Source organism: Pan troglodytes, chromosome 6 (assembly GCF_028858775.2).
Source record: "Pan troglodytes isolate AG18354 chromosome 6, NHGRI_mPanTro3-v2.0_pri, whole genome shotgun sequence".
NCBI lineage: Eukaryota > Metazoa > Chordata > Mammalia > Primates > Hominidae > Pan > Pan troglodytes.
The window spans coordinates 78748320-78767775 of record NC_072404.2 but is presented as its reverse complement, the minus strand read 5'-3'; the positions used below and the strand labels follow the sequence as shown (position 1 = coordinate 78767775).

The 19456-nt window shown below is 39.0% G+C and overlaps 1 protein-coding gene across 23 annotated transcripts in view; it reads right to left on the bottom strand.

The window, feature by feature from the left end:
- AUTS2 (activator of transcription and developmental regulator AUTS2) overlaps positions 1–19456 on the bottom strand; it is a 1182725-nt gene that overhangs the window by 647331 nt on the left and 515938 nt on the right. For all 23 annotated transcript variants that reach the window (XM_519135.8, XM_003318491.6, XM_003318492.7 and 20 more), the window contains one exon: positions 7554–7589. In XM_519135.8, coding sequence (XP_519135.4) covers positions 7554–7589 — 36 coding nt within the window. The remainder of the gene's footprint in view (positions 1–7553; positions 7590–19456) is intronic.

Below are 19456 nucleotides of genomic sequence, written 5' to 3'. Positions count from 1 at the left end.
GACAGCAAATGTTTAAAAATACCCAGCCTATTCCCTCATTTAAATGTTGAGAAAATGAAAGGGTTAAAATTATCGGTTGCAACTGGAAACACCAATTGATCTTTTCTCACCTGATTATTTTTTGTCAAATTTCAGTTCCCTTGTACTGAATGAGGAAGCCGAAGTTAAACATAGTGTGTAGGCAGAAGATAATTTCTACAGAGTGTGCTGGAAAAGTCATCCTGCTGTAGAGATTCTACAAATGTTTAAATGTCTCTCACCACAGTTTAACTTGTACTGTTCATTTAGTCAAGGTGTGTCTGCTCCTGGCTCACTGATCCTATTCCCTCAATTAAAATGTTAACAGATCAAAAACATGACCAAAAAAGGGTAAGAATTAGACATGGGAAATACAATTATATTTTCTGTCTAAGGCCCTTGAAATTAAAGAGTTTATCTGTGCCACATGGAGGAGTCTGTCAGAATGCACCTTAGATTCTGGTTTTGTTACTAGGAGGAAAAAACACAGTTAAGGGTAGTATTTTGAAGGTTACATTTTAAAAATGTGACAATGTTTCACCATAAGGGAGAGCAACAACTTTCGTTTGCCCAAATGTTTCTGCACAGTACACAGGTAGCTTCAAAGGCATTGGTAATGTCCTAGATTTTAAGTTACACTTAAATACACACTTAAATTTCTAACTACGTATTCTAACTTCCAAACTCACCATTTTCCTACATTCAAATCTCCTCTTCTGGGGACTAACTCCAAGTAAGAGTATTGTAGTCATTGATCCTTTACTTGACGTCTTTCTCTACAAACCATCTCTTCCCCACTCACCCGACTACCTCCCTGGCTTTATCCCACATTCCCTGTAATCAACCAACATTCCCTGACAATCTAAGTCCCGTCTTTTCCCAGAGACATCATACAGTCAATTCAATCCACACTATTATGCAATTTCTCTGTGTTCTTGTCTTTGTTGCTCCCCCTGCCTCAAACTTGTTCCACCCTTTCTTTCCTGTTGACTATCTAAACATCCATCAAGCTCTGCACAATTTAAGCCTGCTACATTTAACTGACCCTCCTTTATACTTCCAAGTGCTCTACTTACACTTCTCATAGACCAATCAGTTTGCTTTGCTTCAAATTCAGCTACATATCTTTGACTTGAGAGCCATGCTTACACGTTATGCAACTTAAGAACTAAGAGTAGATATTTAAGTCATACTTGTGAGTTAAAATGAATTGAAATCTCCATCTGGAGAGTAGTTTTCCAACTCAACTCCTTATCAATTAGTCCAAATGCCCTAATAATAACTGGATATCCTTCATGGATTTCTAGATAAAATTTAGATTTTCAAAAATATTTCCATTATAATAGATTTTTGTCAATATATAAATAATGGCCAAAAATTAATTTACCTAGTGTTAATTACTAATAAATACAAAGATTAGGGTCTTTATTTGGGGGGAAGTGTTAAAATACTTAATGTTATTTATCTTAAATATAAGTACTTAACAGGTGATGAATGAACACTTGAATTACAAAATCCTTTCCTAGCATCACAGCAAGTACTGGCAAGTGGGGAAGAAGACAGTTTCTTCTGCTTTGGATGGAGCTGCCGTCAGCACCAAGTTGATGTATCTGTACTTCTGAAACTAAAACCCCTAAGAAATCTTATAAATAGTGATAGGTTCTCTGGAGAGCTCAAACCCTCTTATTTAAATACAGTGTGTTAACTGTACCTCAGGATAACCAAATACCTGTAGTTAAGGTAGATGTTTCTCTTTACAGAATGATGGAACTGCAATATCACCATTTTGCAGCTCCTAACGAACACTGGGTCTAATCAATGGCTGTTAACATTAATAAAAATAAAGAACTAAATATGTGGCTCCTAATTGAAGCACACAACATGATCTATGAGGCATCCTTGCCAAAATCCAAACCTGAATCTGATCCTATCTAGCCACTGCTAGATCAGCTTATACAAGGTATTATATATAAGACAACCAGAAAATTTTGAAAGAGAAATATTATAGAGATATGCAAATTCAAAGAATGAAAGGGCATCTGAGACTGGGATTATTAAATTAAAAAATGAATTTTCAACCTCATTTATAAATTTTTTTTTTTTTTTTTTTGAGCTCTCGCTCTTGTCACCCAGGCTGGAGTGCAATGGCGCCATCCTGTCTCACTGCAACCTCTGCCTCCCAGGTTCAAGTGATTCTCCTGCCTCAGCCTCTCGAGCAGCTGGGATTACAGGTGCATGCCACCACGCCCAGTTAATTTTGGCATTTTTGGTAGAGAGATGGGGTTTCACCATGTTGGCCAGGCTGGTCTCGAACTCCTGACCTCAAGTGATCCACCCGCCTCAGTCTCCCAAAATGCTGGATTATAGGCATGAGCCACCGTGCCCAGCCCTCATTTATAAATTATAGAAATCTTTGTTGAAATTTGTGTAGTAACTTTTCATCTTCCTTGATGGCATCAGTTTTCTTGCAAACCAAACAAAATTATTAATTTGAATGTTCTAATAAAAGAATTCACCCCCAGAAAATAAATGAATACAATGTGTCAGAAATATTTAAAAGTGGCTGGGCATGGTGGCATTTATAAAAATTACTATATTTTATAAATGGAAATACCACTACTGAAAATAGAATGCTATGAGTAGAATGACGTCTTTTGTTTCCAAAGTCAATATACTAGAGCAATGGGAAAATAATAAAAGCAAGATATTTTCTGGCAGTTATATCAAGATAAATGTTGCAGCCGCAAGCACCACTGGTGAGTATTATCTGGGGAAATGGGAAAATGGTTAAAAAGCAACTATGGTTAAACAAAATACCAAATCAGTTTTAGAAGTTACACAGCCAGGCATGGTGGCTCACGCCTGTAATCTTAGCACTTTGGGAGGCCAAGGTGGGTAGATAGCTTGAGCCCAGGAGTTCAAGACCAGCCTTGGCAACACGGTAGAGCCCCATCTCTACAAAAAATACAAAAATTAGGCAGGTGTGGTGGCATGCACATTTACTCCCAGATACTGGGGAGGCTGAGGTGGGAGGATCACCCGAGCCCAGAAAGGCTGAGGCTGCAGTGAGCTGTGACTACACCACTGCACTATGGCCTGGGTGACACAGTGAGACCCTGTCAAAAAGAAAAAAGAAGAAATTATACAAAATTATAGCAAAGGAAAACAGGAGATATTTCAAGGGTTTATAGTCAAAAACTTAGAAAGGGGCAAAGAATATTCCCACTATGACCTTTATAACCCTGGATGGAAAGCTACAGGTCAATATTTTGCACCTACTGCCTGTTACCAGCACTACCTACACAACTTAAGTAATTCAACTGCACAGGAAAACAATAATTATACAAATCCCGTTTGAAGATGTATACCACTACACAATTCCCCTTTACTACATAATGCGGCAGTTTTAATCACTGAGTAGAAGTGAGTTGTTTTCCCTGATAACTTTAAAGTATGTCAATTACTAGATGTGACCCAATTGAGGAAGATGAAAATTATTAGTTGAGAATCCTTAAGAGAAATTACTGGAGTTTACAAAAGCAGCATACAAGCTATTTGAAGCTGTGGTTCTAACACAGTTAGATTCAAACTTGGAAGAGGGCTGAAAATTATCCAGAGAAGGCAGAACATGTCACTTGGAAAAAAGTAAGGCTGTACTTCCCTTACAGCAGGAATCAAGTTCTGCCTGGCTGGTTAGTTGCCCCAAAAGTAGCTCCCAACTCCACATGGAGTCAAGTGCTATAAAGAATGAGTCCAGATCTTTCCTGTGATGACATACCAGACCACTGGCCAACACGAAATGTTCTCACTGGTCTTTTCATTCTACTGATTTCAGTTACTGTGTTCATATATGCTAGGGCATCAATTTTTCTTTTTCTTGTCAGAAAGGAGCAAATGTGATACAAGTTCATAAAAGTGGAATATATTGAACAGGTGTTCCTTCCCTCTCAGCCCAATCCTAAAAGCTGCTAAGCAGTCTTTAAAAGCTCCAAGTGCTTCAAATGCTTCTGAGGAAGAAAATACACAAGTAACTTTAACTGACAAATTACAGAGAACAACCATAATATGTGGACAGCTAATAGAACAGTTCATTCCAACATCGTCATGTTCATATAGAATCACAGAGGATGAATACCCTGTTTTATGTTCACATACAGAAAAAATGTAAATAACTGATCAAATACAAAATCTGTGCTCCTGAGAAAGCTACAAGAAGAATATAATAAGAATAAAATACTCCTATCCTACAGGTACAAATTATAAAACCTACTTTGCACAACATTGCACAGCCACCTGATGAGACCAACTTTGCTCCATCACACACGATTGTGTGAATAACAGAAGGCAGTACTTATTATTTGGTAGTATAGAGTGATATTCTGTGTTCATTAAAATATCTTATCTCATTTAATATTTGCAACACTAATAGGTAGGTATTGATAAGGAAATAGACTCAGAGACATAAAATAACCGGACCAAGGTCATACAAGTAGTCTTAAAAGATCATTCTGCCTCTAAGTTCTTAATTATACACTATGCAAATTGAAACCTCAAATACATGTTTAAGGAGAAAATACAGCCTAAAACGTTTAAATTGAAAAGAAAATGTGTTCATTGCATTGACGTTCAAAAAAAAAAAAAAGAAAATCCTACACACACTCTAACAAGTTTTAGTACTCTTGCCAAAAAAGAAAAAAAAAAAAGCAAATCGATTCCAACTAGTCTATACTTTCATTTATATTTAGAATATGAGCTGGGCATGAGTATGTAATGAATATATATGTGTGTCTCTCTGTGTGTATAACACCCACATTATTCAAAAGCTCCCAAAAATGTAGAAAGTTTGTTCCAATCCTTCTCTATTTTGTCTACTTTAAGAATTCTTTGCAATATGCTTATGTAAATACTGATTTTAGCTGCTGTTCTCATTTCTCAAATCTTCTGCTTCTAAACGGATTGGAAAAGTGACAGACCTAAGCAGACATCTTTGGAACACAAAACCAAGGAGATATAAACAAATACAACCAGATCAAAAACAAAGGCTTCTCCTTTAAACCCTTGAATGTATCACTACAGATAAAAGAACTGAAAGTAAAATATACTGGTTTTGGCTAAGGGTGTGTATGCGTGTGTGTGCAGGCACACACACCTGCACATGTATATACTCAGGTGTCTATTTTATTAACAAACACAATGAACAGCATCTTACCTCTGTTGACAAAAGCTCTAAATAGAAACAAAGGAAGTCTGTGAAGTTGGGGCTTGGGAAAGTGTTCAAGAAAACGGTTCTAGATTGTTAGAAGTGCCTTCAGCTTTCTTACACCAGAATTCATGTTATGGTTCAATTGCGCTAATAGCTCATGGACTCTGCAGGTGATTTCCCTCCATCCACATTTCAAAGACATGCTGAAGAGGAGTAAGGATAGACTTGAAAAATTACCATTTCACTTACCTGAAACTGAGCCTTCTTTACAGGCTTAAGTAAAAAGCTATTATGACAGCACAAATCACAAAGCACAGTGTAAATAATATGTTGGCAAAGAACTAATGTAAGTTGTGCCCATATCATTTCCACTTAGAAGTATGAAACTCACCAGTGTGGAAGTTAGTATCTGAAATTATTACATGTGATACTATTGGAAAGAAAGTTGAAATAGAAGATACTTTTCATGAGGACTTGGCAACAATATCAATGGATTTTGCACTCTGATAACATAACAATCACATTATTGGAAACACATCCTAGCAGGGCATTTTTGTCATAGTTGAAAGCTGAATATACATCTGGTATGTATCTTCTCCATGTAAGCTAATAATACGACAGACTTTTATGTAAGCAAAGTAAGTCTACCAGCAATTTTACCAAAATAAGAGAAAACTTTTATACTCATCCAATGTTCTGTAAAAGCCATTTTATTAATAGACATGTAATTAAAGACTCTTTAAATCATAAGAATATATTATTAGAGAATAAAAATAACCATTCTTGGAACTAGAGAGAAAAATAACTGCAAAAAGCATAATGAAAATCTCAATGTTTCTAGAAATGACTTTCTTCTTTCAGGGTGATCCTACTGACAATAAAAAAAAATATACTAGAATGTTCAGTACAGAAGTGATCAAGGACTAAGGTAGTGGCTTCGGCCTTCTTTCTGCTGAAGAAAGCAAAGGGGGAGGCTTTAGCTTTTGGATGGAGAATAGATATCGCAGTCTCCAGATTTTACTTCCAGCATCTCAACCTACATCCAGCCTGGTGTGAAGAGATGCCAGATGGGGCTACGTCTGTTATTTCGACTGCTGAAGCAGGATACTGAATGTATCCTGCTTGTTTCTGTTAGCATGAATATTCAGCCACAATAAGTAGGAGCAAGGGTAAGTGTGCTAACTGTATTAAGCAGGTCCAAATCATCCTTATATTTTTTCTCCTATTACAGATTAAGACCAAAAAAAAGTCAACATCTAGAAAATGCCACTTTTGCTAAGCTTGGAAAATACTCATTTATTAATGAAATGATGCTGGTTTCCATAAATTTAATGTAAATGTATTGAGAGAAATACGTGGGCAGAAGAAAACCAGAGTAATTAGCATTGGAGAGAAAAGTTAAAAGCAACTAAAGTGAATTAGTAATTATTTTCCACTTTATTTGATTTTCATGATTTCACTATTTTCTCAGAAAATACTGAGGCATGACTGTATCAGTGTTCATCACTCAGAACACCAATCAGGTTCCTTTAAGCATCACAACAGACTTTTACATTGACATGTTATCCTATTGTACAAATAATGCTTATTTGTCACTCTTTTTCATTTGTATCTTGAAAAGGGTCACTAAATCCAGAAAGGAGAATTTCACTATAAATAAATATAATGAAGTGACAACTGCTGTTTGAGAATGAATTTTATATTCATGATTATCACAATATTGTGATAATCCCTGAAGGGTCACCCCACTGCCATCTTTCCCAAAGGACAGAGAATAAGGTTCAGAAATAAACTTTGCATTTTAGCAAAAATAAGTATATTAATTATTGCTGAAAGAAAAACCTAAAGGCAAACTACCCAGACTGTGAGGGAAAACATTCATTAAAAAATACCATCTCCATTCCCCGTCCTCCCCACCAAAAAAGGCAACTCATTGTATATGAAGAGATGTTATTCAAGAAATCAGTTATCTCAATGCATAATCTGAATTCCATCCCCCACATGACACTTCTTACTAAAAAAGTAACTGTGGAGAAATGGTGGCATGAGCTAATCAGGGTTCCCTGTATCTCCTTACATGGCCAGGTAAGGAGCTTAATGTCCTGGGCGTTAGGAACCAGGTATATACCTCGGACTTACTTAAGATCCCTAGGGCCCAGCAGGCTATGTCTTCTAAAAATAAAACAATTCCTAATAAAGAATGGAAATCAGTCTGCTCTTTAGGACTGAGAGAGAAATTCTCAGATTTTTTTTCATATCCCAATGAGCATTCATTATAGAAGGAAATCAATGCCAATGCAAGGCACATATGTGGAAGTTGAGATAGACTTACGAAGTAGCCTGTTCCCAAGCTGGAAGGAGCTGAACTCTGCAATAAAGCATAAAGACAAAAGTGGAAAATCAGCAATGGTTTTTAACACGTTCCAATCCACACAGCTCATTACCAGCCCTTTGCAGGCTTTTCATCACCACATCACATCACCAGTGTATGCTGCCCCTTGTCATCTGCTACTGATACAAACACCGTGTTGCTTAATTTTCCCCTTTACATCTCTCAACAACTCAGAGATGCTAACGTGCTATTTACTGAATTCCAAGCTTCTGCGGTGGATGTAATTGCCAATTTATTTGACAGGCAGCTGGGTAATGAATTAATGATGGCATTTCGCCCTGCACTGAGACTAAACAGACACGCATCAGCTTGCCTCCCTGACTTGCTGACATTCAATGCCCTGGTCTCAAGCTACTCAGTTTTGTGGCCGCAAAGGGGCAGGCAAGAGGAAAAAGCCCAGACTGACTTGAAAATAAAAAGCCCAGTGGGTTTGGATGACTTTTCCAGTGTATGACCTACTTGCCAGTTTATTCCCTAAAGGCACCAGTTAGTACACACACAGGGCTTTTCAAAAATGAGACATTTTGTAAACGTAATTAGTAGACTAAAATGCAGAGAATGTGTGGGCCAAGAGGAGCAGTGAAAAGCACCATTTTTCTGAAGGGTTTAAGTCACAAGAAATACCAGTTTAGGGTGTCATAGTTCTGACACACAGGGAATGTAAAAATGTTAATTCTGAAAGGAATGCAGGGCATCACTTGTTTGGGAAAAGAAGCCCCCCAAAAAAACGTATTTTAAACTTGCCTGAGATTCTGATTTTTGTTTCTTTTTTTCTCCTAAAACCTGTCTTTATAAATTATTTAATTTTTAGCATCCTCTTCCTCTTTGTGATTAAGCTTGAAATGAAGATGAAGCAAATGCTGAATAGGTCTGCAGGTCTCAGCTAAGCATCCCTGCACCAGCCAGGCTTCTTCCCTGATGAGCTTGGGTTGGGTATTATACTTTCCCAGAAGCAAAATGACCTCTGCCCTGATGCAACAGTTACTCTGTTCACTGCTAGCTCTTCTGCCTACATGTCCTGCCCCCTACTCTGGAAACTTCAGATAGCAGTAACCAGCTAGCTTTTTCATCATTGCTTCTTAGAGCTTCACACAATGACTTGCAAACAGGATGCATTTAATAAGGACTTATTGAATGAATGTATAAATAAATGAATGGATGGATTATGTATAAGAAAAATGGCTCAGGAGAATTTGACATCTATAAAAACACAGCAGATGTGACTCTTCTTGATGCTAAGCTCTTTGAGGAGGAAACATGGTACCGTAACTATATCTACATCAAACAAGAACAGTATGCTTCAAGGCATTCCTAAATGCAGCTCCCAAAGCAAAACTTTCCTCATCTCAGCGTTTCACACAAGCTCAGGGGAATGAAGCACCATAGATGTGTGATCCTGCTCACTGCACTCAGTTTTTTTAAATCCTGCTGCATTCTTAATCCCATAAATGGTATGGAGGGAGATCCACAGTAGTCATGGAGACAACTTCTCATACCAGTGACTAGCCATATGACAGCATCACCTGTTTCCAGCACCCACAGCCCTCCATGCAGCAGCAGAAGAAAGCAAAAGCCAAGTTAGGTCTCCACCAGCTTGGAGTCATGCCCCTGGGAAGTGAACTCATTTTAGGATGAATTACTCAGAGAGACCATGGGATTTGTTTATTTCATTTCTTTCTCTTCCTGCAAATGTATTTTATCCCAGAAAGAGAAGTACTCCCACCAAACCCACTTCCCTACCCCCACATACATATCATCTTATCGTATACCAAAGAAAATTACATCCTTCAGGTCTCGGAAAGCTCTGTTATGCTCGTTTTGCATATATATTGTACATTACTCAGGGAGCTGGGTGGAGAAGAGGGCTTTGTTGTGCATATTTGTTCTGGCTATTGTTTATGCAGGTCTGACTGAATGAGGGAACAGTGGGTATCATTTCAATTTCTGATGTCAACACCAAATTACTTATTTAATTTCATGCCTGGCGAAGCATTGTATAGCTACACGCAGAATCATTTCACTTCATTTGTTATGCTGTGTTTTCATGGCGATTGGCTTGCCTTCCAACTGACAGCTTTAATTACGACATGAATTTGATTGCACTGCCGAGGAATTAACATAATGTAACAAAGCATTTAAGCACCCTGCCTTATAACTCCCCTCCCCCAGACACGGGCACACACAAACACAGACACACGAGGGAACACAGACACAAGATCCCCATATACATTAAAGGTCCACTGGAATTTGTTTCAGCATTTGCTAGAAAGCATACAGAGTCTCGTATCAGGAGCCATTCACATGTGCCAACCCACTGTACTCTTTTTTTTTTTTTTTTAAGGGAAAAGATGCATGGTATTCAGTTTTGATTTCAGGATCGGCAGAAAACACATGTGTAGAAAAACCCTCTTGTGATCGACTTTGCCAAATGTCCATGGCATTGACATTTCCTCCCCTCTTAAACCCTTTTCACCACATTTTTCTTGGCTACTTGCCAACTCCCTTCAGTCATAGCTGGAGAATTTCAACAGGAGTGACATCTATTAAATAAAGAGACTTCTGCTTGTCTAGTCCTACAACCCCAAGATTCTGACTACGGCCTTGTATTCAGTGAGATATTACACCTGGTCACCAACAGGACCCCACCATTAAAGTATCGGTAACAGAAGTTACCAGCCACAGGGAAGTCAGACTTTAGCTGAGGCTCACAACACGTATCATATATCCCTGAGGTCCCGCATCCAAAAGGCCCAGTAAAGAGTCTCTGTCATATATTTATAATCTAAAGTCTATATCTAAATATAGCTGCAAATATTTGGTAGCTTCAATAATTTTCCAAGACAGAAATTATATGAACACAGGCAACAACAGATCATGCTAAAAACAAAAAAAAGGAATGTTTAGAAACAGCAGTAATATTGTTTCAAATGTGCTGTAAGTTATTGACAGATGTATATTTAGGGATTGGTACTGCTTTCTCATTTTAGAAGACACAGTCACCAAAGAAGAGACAGTCACCAAAAGGTAAAGAACCACGAAAGTAGACAGGTGATAATACCCTAACTATTGAACAATTTCACAAGACTCTTCCTTAATGATCAAGATCATGACTCACTGCAACCTCAAGCTCCTGGGCTCAAGTGATCCTCCTGCCTCAGCCTCCTGAGTAGCTGGACTACAGACATGCGATACTGTGCCCAGCTATTTTTTTTTTCCTAGAGATAGCATCTCACTATGTTGCCCAGGCTGGTCTCAAACTCCTGGCTTCAAGTGATCCTCTTGTGTCGGCTTCCCAAGTGTTGGGATTACAGGCATGAGGCGCCGTGCCAAGCCTCCCCTATCAATTTCCAATAAGAAGGGAGGACTTCCATTTTTTTGCTTGGAGACTTCAAGCAAAGTCTGTCCAAACTATATAGCAAAAGAGGTCACAGAATACTGAAAAGGCTGTGAGTCAAACTGAGACTTGAAAGTTAAGACTTTTTTTAAAGAAAGAAACAGAAGTTTCCTTGGTTTCAAAAGCATTTGAAATAATATCCATCCATGTTTAGGCAAATACTTCTGCTGAAAAGGGCTTCATTCTTATTTCTTCAAGTGGTAGAGTTGACATTTCATTCATATTTTCAATGCAGTAGGTAGAAATGAGAACTATTAAGAGGCTGAGAAAATAGAGTAGGAGAACATTTTAGCAGTTTGCATGAGAACACAGGGATATGAGGAAATGCTAGCCAGCTGGCTATCTGATATGCAATTTCTGGGCTCATTATAAGCCATCTCCTGTTTAACATGGTCTTTTCATTCTGCTGGATTTTTTTTTCATATTTGACCACTGCTCCAGCAATCTCTGCAAACTACCCACCTCCATCTCATTATATTGTAAAGGAGAGCTTTCTTAGAAACACTCTCTTTGTCTCAATCTTCATGCTACCACGGGCTGCAGGAACATAATGGGATGCACAGTTGAAAGACATTTTCCAGGAGGGAGAACGTTGCTGCTGACATTCAAGTCTGCAAGTAGATATTCATTAAACACTTGTTCTCCTTTTCTCACTTCCCCCCACTTGCCTTTCCTTCCATCTCTTCACTAAGCTATCATCGAAGCTACTCATTAAACTCATGAAGTTAACATTTCTGTTTTAACAGCATACTTACAATAAGGGATTTCAAAATTGATTATCCATCTAAAATAGATGTGCTCCATTCATTATAAATCCACAGAGAGAGGCCATGGCTACTGTTACAGCTCCCTGAGTACAGACAGGACACATGTGTACTCCACCCCTAGGTGAGAATGTGTGTTCTGACCCTAGGGCTAATTTAAATTGAATATTTTTAAATTCTTCCAAATCGCTAATTGTGTTCAACATCCCTGGCTACCCACCTTCATGTTATGCTTTTCTCTCTTGGGAGTAAAAAGGAGAAGGACCATGCCAAGAATCACATGAACAAGTAAATTTCTTGCAAAGGTCACAAAACAAGCTCATTCACAGATCTTCCAGTAGTGTTTTAAAAACCTGAAATCTTAATCCAAAGAAACGTACCTTGGAGATAAGATTACTAATAGCCGACCAAACACACACACACACACACACACACACACACACACACACACACACACACACAATATATATATATATTTGAATGAGAAATAAGCATATAGTTGTTGGAAGAAATCAAGTAAAAATGGAGCAACAACTTGATAAAAGCATCAGGTGGGAAAAATGCTACGTCACTTCCAACACCAATTATTCAACCTTCTGTTATGCCCACGTCAGGTTGTCACCAACTCTCATCTCAGCCTTCTGGCTTCTACCTCTGATTTCATTCTTGCTCTCGTCTTCATGGACAGTTCCTCATATCAAAGGCAAAATAAACATTTTAAAGTAAGAACTACAACTCCAATCCTTTTAACATAGTCCAGTGGCTTTTAAGATAATAACCTGTCATGGATTGAGCAATGTCCCCCTGTTTATGTCTACCAGGAACCCCAGAGTGTGATTGTGGTGGTCAATTTTATGTTGCAACTTCACTGGGCCACGGGGTGCCCAGATATTTGGTCAAACATGATTCTGGGTGTTTCTGTGATGATGTTTTTAGATGAGTTGAACATTTATATTGATATGCTGAGTAAACTGGATTGTCCTCCCTAAAATGGGTGAGACTTATCCAATCAGTTGAAGGTCTGAAAAGAACAAAAGGTTGACTCTCTCCCAGAGAAGAGAGAATTCCTTTTGCCTGGCTTTGACCTGGGACATCAATTCTTTATTGTGCTTTCAGACACAATAAAAACATCAGCTCTTCACGAGTTTCAAACCTGCCAGCCTTGAGACTAGAGTTATACTATAGGTTCTCTTGGGTCTCTAGCTTGCTGATTATAGATCTTGGGACTTGTCAGCCTCCAAAACTGAGCCAATTTCTCATAATAAATCATGTTCTGCTGGTTCTGTTATCTTCTGCTGTGGTTCTGTTTCTGTGGAGAAGTCTAATACAATGACATAATTTGGATATACGGTCTTTTTAGATGTACCTAATTAAGGTCATACAGATTTAGGATGGGCTGTAAATCCAATGGCTGCTGTAGAAACCATGTGAAAACTAAAGAAGAGACTGGAATGATGCATCTATAAGCCAAGAACACCAAGGATCACTGGGAGGCACCAGAGGCCAGGAGAAAAAAAGGATTCTTCCCTAGAGCCTGCAGAGGGTACGTCGCCCTGAAGACACAATGATGTTAAATTTCTAGCCTCCAGAACTGTAAGATAATAGATTTCTGTTGTTTCCAGCCATACACTTTGTGGTCATTCATTAAAGCAGCCCAGGAAATTAATACAACACCCAGGCTCCTTAGCATGGGCTAGAAGTTACGTGTTCAGCCACTGTGCTACTTCACTCTACTGTAGCCACACAAGCCATTTTTCTTTCCCTCAAACACAACATGCTTCTGATAGGGCCTCTAAGCTTGTTGTTCCTGTTGCCCAGAATGTTCTTCCCATAGAACTTCACCTGTCTACCTTCTTTTCTTTACTTAGGCCTCAGTTTTAATGTCACCTACACAGAAAGGCCTTATCTAATCACACTAGTTAAAGTAGCAACAAACTCCCGCCCTTCATATTGTTTATGTCAGAAAACATTGTATTAGAAAGAATTGTAGCTATTTCTTAATAGATTTGTCTCTCCCACTAGAATGGAAACTTCATGAGGGCAGAGGTTTCATCTTGTTCTCCACTCAACCTCAAATGCCCAGACTATACCTGACGAATAAAAGAAATTTGATTGACATTTCTTGGCAACTGAAATACTGACATATCCAGGAGAATTCATAAATGTATGGGACAGGAATGGAAAAAGGCATAAGCAAACTGTTAAGGAAAAGGAAAATGTGGCACAGATTTTTTTAAAAAGAGAGGAATAAAACACCAAGAATCCTTGTCAGGTCGAGATTAGATTTCCTAATCTAATTATAACAATGTGGGAAGCTCATTCATGGTAGTGGCTCAAGTCTGTTTCCTCCTTAACAGTAGCTGGTCAAACAACCTGGCATGGAATAAAACCTCAATAAAGATTTCAAGAGAGGGAGGGAGGGAGGGAGAGAAGGAAGGGAGGAAGAAAGAAAGAATAGGACAGATGCTGGCATGGGTGGATGAACAGTGGCACTGTGGTATAGACAAATCAATAAAAACCCAAAGACCAGGGGAGATTTGAAGTAGGAGAAGGGGTATCTCAAAAAGAAGCAGAAAAAATGTCTCAACTGTAAATAGCTACCAGAATAATAAGAGTAGACAACTGTGTAGCATTAGACTCATAAGAATTTGATCCATTTTCATTATTTTCTGAGATGTTTCAATTCCTTGAAAGATCTGAACCCTTGAAAGGTGTTAAATATTTTTCTGTCTTCTCATAACTAACAACCCAACCCAAAATTCTTTCAGAGAGAAAGGTGAAAAGAGTCATATTCATATAGTCATTAAATAAAGCGTTAAAGAAGTTTACTTCCACAGTGTGTTGGGAAGTGTTTGGTAGAAGTGAGGTTGAAGCTGACATAAGGAAAAGAAAAACAAAGAAAGAACAAAGAACAGAAATAAAATAGGCCAAGCGTGGAGGCTCATGTGCATAATCCCAGGGCTTTGGGAGGAGCCTGAGGAGGGTGGATTACCTGAGGCCAGGAGCTCGAGACCAGCCTGGCCAACATGGCGAAACCCCATTTCTACTAAAAATACAAAAATTAGCCAAGCATGGTAGCACATGTGTATAATCCCAGCTACTCAGGAGGCCGGGGCACAAGAAAAGTTTGAACCCAGGAGGTCAAGGTTGCAGTGAGCTGTGATCATGCCACTGCAATTCATTTTAAATAAATAAAAAGAATAAGCAAAGGTAGGAAGATTTGAAAGTGCGAACAAGGCCAGGCGCAGTGTCTTATGCCTGTAATCCAGCACTTTGGAAGTCCGAGGAGGGTGGATTGCCTGAGGTCAGGAGTTCGAGAGCAGCCTGGCCAACATGGTAAAACCCCATCTCTACTAAAAATTCAAAAATTAGCCAGGCGTGGTGGTGTATGCCTGTAATCTCAGCTACTTGGGAGGCTGAGGCAGGAGAATTGCTTGAACCCAGGAGGTGGAGGTTGCAGTGAGCCGAGATCGCACCATTGCACTCCACTCCATTCCACTCCAGCCTGGGCGACACAGCAAGACTCCATCTCGGCGGGGAAGAAAGGTCACATTCTTTGCCTAAGGTCACACACAATAAATAGCAGAACTTCTATTAAATCTTGGCCTGTTTATAATAAATGCCCATTAACATTTCATAATTTGAGGCTTGTTTATTAAAAGTTTTTAAGTAAGTTTTGCTCCTAACTTTTGACAAATTTCCTCAGTTACAAAATTCTGTTTAAGTTGGAAGCAATATTTTCCCCGTGAATAACTCATCATAAACATTTATTAACTATATATTCAATTATTCCCCTTAACTCTTCCCTAGTGACTAATCTAAACAAGTTACTATGTCTCCTTGATGTGGACAATCTGAAAGTCCTTGTGGCCAATTATTCCCTCCAGGCAACATGGTCTGGGAATATATAATTTAGAAAAGCAAAGCATATTTGGGTTTTTCTTCTTTTTTTTAAGACAGAGTCTCACTCTGTCACCCAGGCTGGAGTGCAGTGGCACAATCTCGGCTCACTGCAACCTCTGCCTCCCAAGTTCAAGCTATTCTCCTGCCTCAGCCTCCCGAGTACCTGTGCTCCACCACGTCCAGCTAATTTATTTGTAGTTTTAGTAGAGACGGGGTTTCACCATGTTGGCCAGGCTGATCTCCAACTCCTGACCTCAAGTGATCTGCCTGCCTCGGCCTCCAAAAGTGCTGGGATTGCAGGCGTGAGCCACCATGCCTGGCCACATATTTGGTGTTTTTAAGCTTTACGCATGAGTCAAATTATACAGCTACACTGGAATTCTTTATTCTTATTCTTTTGGCCTAACCAATTCAAAAAAACAAAGCTAGAATAATATACTATTTTGATTAGCCTCACTTGAGAGTAAGTCTCAACTGCCAAAGCTCCTAAAAACATCACTAAAATGGGTGAAAGGCTGACAGAAATTTTCATCTTAGCTGAAAAACGAGTCGGGGCATGATGGACTAATAGGGACTGAATGTATTCTCCCACCTCAAGCAACTAAAAAACTGGACAAAAGGTATGAAACAGGAGTTTTTAGAAATTGGGTAAGACAGAGTAAAGGACAATAATATTTGAGAGAAGAGAAAAAAGTAGGGTGACCCTTAAAATTTTCCCACCTTACTGCCTGGAGAGTTTTCATGCCACAGCATTGCCGGGTAGGAGGTGACCCAGGTGGAATCCCTGAGTCTTGAAGACACAGTTGAGAATAAGGGGAGGCAAAGACAGCTGGAACTCCAAGGCAGAGGATAAGGAGGAGACAGCATCACAGAAAGCGAGAATCATGAAAGCTGCAGAAGGTTCCCCTCTAGTTTCCACCTGATGACTAGTCAGCACATCTGTGAGAGAAAATACCCAAGGCGAGGAAAACCACCACCGGGAAGGAGGAGGAAGAACTTACAAAGCCCACACAAGGCAGGGAATAGTTTGTTTTCCCACAATCTACAGTGGAAAAACCTGTAAGACGTTAGGCATTAGGCAAAGTACTCAGTCAGAATGGGGGAAAAATTATCTTTAGACTAAAGGTTGTTCTGGTCTTGTCCAAGAAAATACAAAAGCAAACATTAAACACACACACACACACACACACACACACACACACACATCTCCAAATAACAAAATTGTATCCCAAAATGAGTAATGTTTATAGAAACCAGAAATACCCAGTACCCAACAAGGAAAATTTTTTAATGTCTGGCATTCAATAAAAAATTGCCAGGCATACAAAGAAGCAGGAAAATATGACCCATAGTGAGGAGAAAAAACAACCAATAGAAACAGGTCCAGAAATGGCACAGGTGACAAAATTAGTACACAAGGACAGTAAAAGCTGTAATAACTATTTTCCATATGTTCAATGAAGTGAAAGAAGAATAAGCATAATAAGAACTAATATGGAATTTTTAAAGAAAAAACAAAAACAAAAACCAGTAGTCATCTTTGACTCTACCTTCTCACTCTCTGATAGGCATTAAAGAAGACTGAAGCTGGGCTGGGCGCGGTGGCTCACGCCTGCAATCCTAGCACTTTGGGAGGCCAAGGTGGGCGGATCACGAGGTCAGGAGTTTGAGACCATCCTGGCCAACATGGTAAAACATCGTCTCTACTAAAAATACGAAAATTAGCTGGGCATGGTGGCACATGCCTGTAATCCCAGCTACTCGGGGGACTGAGGCAGAAGAATCACTTGAACCAGGGAGTCGGAGGTTGCAGTGAGCCAAGATCATGCCACTGCATTCCAACCTGGCAACAGAGCGAGATACCATCTCAGAAAAGAAAAAAAAAAAAGGAATGAAGCTGGACCCCTTCCTTACACCATATACAAAAACCAACTCAAGATGGATTAAAGACAAGTGTAAAACCCAGAACTATAAAAACCCTGGAAGACAACCTAGGCAGTACTATGCTGCACATAGGAAAGGGCAAAGATTTCATGACAAAGTCATCAAAAGCAATCACAACAAAGGGAACAATGGACAACTGGGATCTAATTAAACTTAAGCGCTTCTGCACAGCAAAAGAAACTATCAACAGAGTAAACAGACAACCTACAGAATGGGAGAAAAATATTTGCAAACTATGCATCTGACAAAGGTCTACCATCGAGCTATAAGGAGCTAAACAAATTTACAAGATAAAACCAAACAACTCCATTAAAAAGTGGGCAAAGAACATGAAGAGATACTTTTCAAAAGAAGACATATATGCAGCCAACAAGCCTATACAAAAAAAGCTCAATATCACTGATCATCAGAGAAATGCAAATCAAAAACCACAATGAGATATCATCTCACCAGTCAAATGGCTATTATTAATATTAAAATGTCAAAAAACAACAGATGCTGGCAAGGTGGCAGAGAAAAGGGAACAATTATAAACTATCAGTGGGAGTGTACATTAGTTCAACTATTGTGGGAAGCAATATGATGATTCCTCAAAAGCTAAAAGCATAACTACCATTTGACCCAGCAATCCCATTACTGGATATAAACCCAGAAGAATATAAATCATTCTACCATAACAACACATGCATGCAAATGTTCACTGCAGCACTATTCACAATAGCAAATACACGGGCTACACCTAAATGCCCATCAATGACAGATTGGATAAAGAAAATTTGGTATATGTAAACCACGAAATACATTGCCATAAAAAACAACAAGATCATGTCTTTTGCAGGAACATAGATAGTGCTGGAGGCTACTATCTTCAGCAAACTAATGTAGGAACAGAAAACCAAATACTGCATGTTTTTACTTATAAGTGGGAGCTAAATAATAAGAACTTATGAACACAGAGAGGGAAACAACAGACACTAGGGTCTGCTTGAGGGTGAAAGGTGGTAAGAGGGAGAGGAGTAGAAAAGATAACTATTGGGTACTACTGGGTGATGAAATAATTTGTACAACAAACCTCTGTGACATGAGTTTACCTATATTACAAACCTTCACACGTACCCCCAAAACTAAAATAAAAGTAAAAAAATAAATTGTTAATTCTCTTTCAAGAAAAAATGGGGCATCTTTATTCTCTAAAATATTGTGCAGGTAGGTGTTGCTTTGGTATCCAAAAGAACCATTCTGTGGGTTGGTTTGTTAAAAGCTTTCATCTCGGCCGAACATGGTGGCTCACGCCTGTAATCCCAGCGCTTTGGAAGGCCAAGGTGGGTGGATCACCTGAGGTCAGGAGTTTGAGACCAGCCTGGTCAACATGGTGAAGCCCATCTCTACTAAAAATACAAAAAATTAGCTGGGCGTGGTGGCAAGCGCCTGTAATCCCAGCTACTCAGGAGGCTGAGGCAGGAGAATCGCTTGAACCCAGGAGGTGGAGGCTGCAGTGAGCCAAGATTGTGCTGCTGCACTCCAGCCTGAGCAACAAGAGCGAAACTCCGTGTCACGGAAAAAAAAAAAAAAAAAAAAAAAAGCTTTCATCTCAGCAGATTTCAGATTGCCATAGTGCTTGACACAGGACTCTGCAACCTCAGACCTGCACATGAGTGAGGGAAATGTGACTAGGGATCTCAAAACATTTCAGTAAATGTCCACGTTTTGGGTCATTTTTCTTTCTTTCCTTTTTAGTAATGTTGCAAAAAGTGTGAATTTTAATAATTAATGAACAATACGCCTACTATATGCCCACAAATTTTTTTTCATAATTTTAAAATATAATAAACAATATG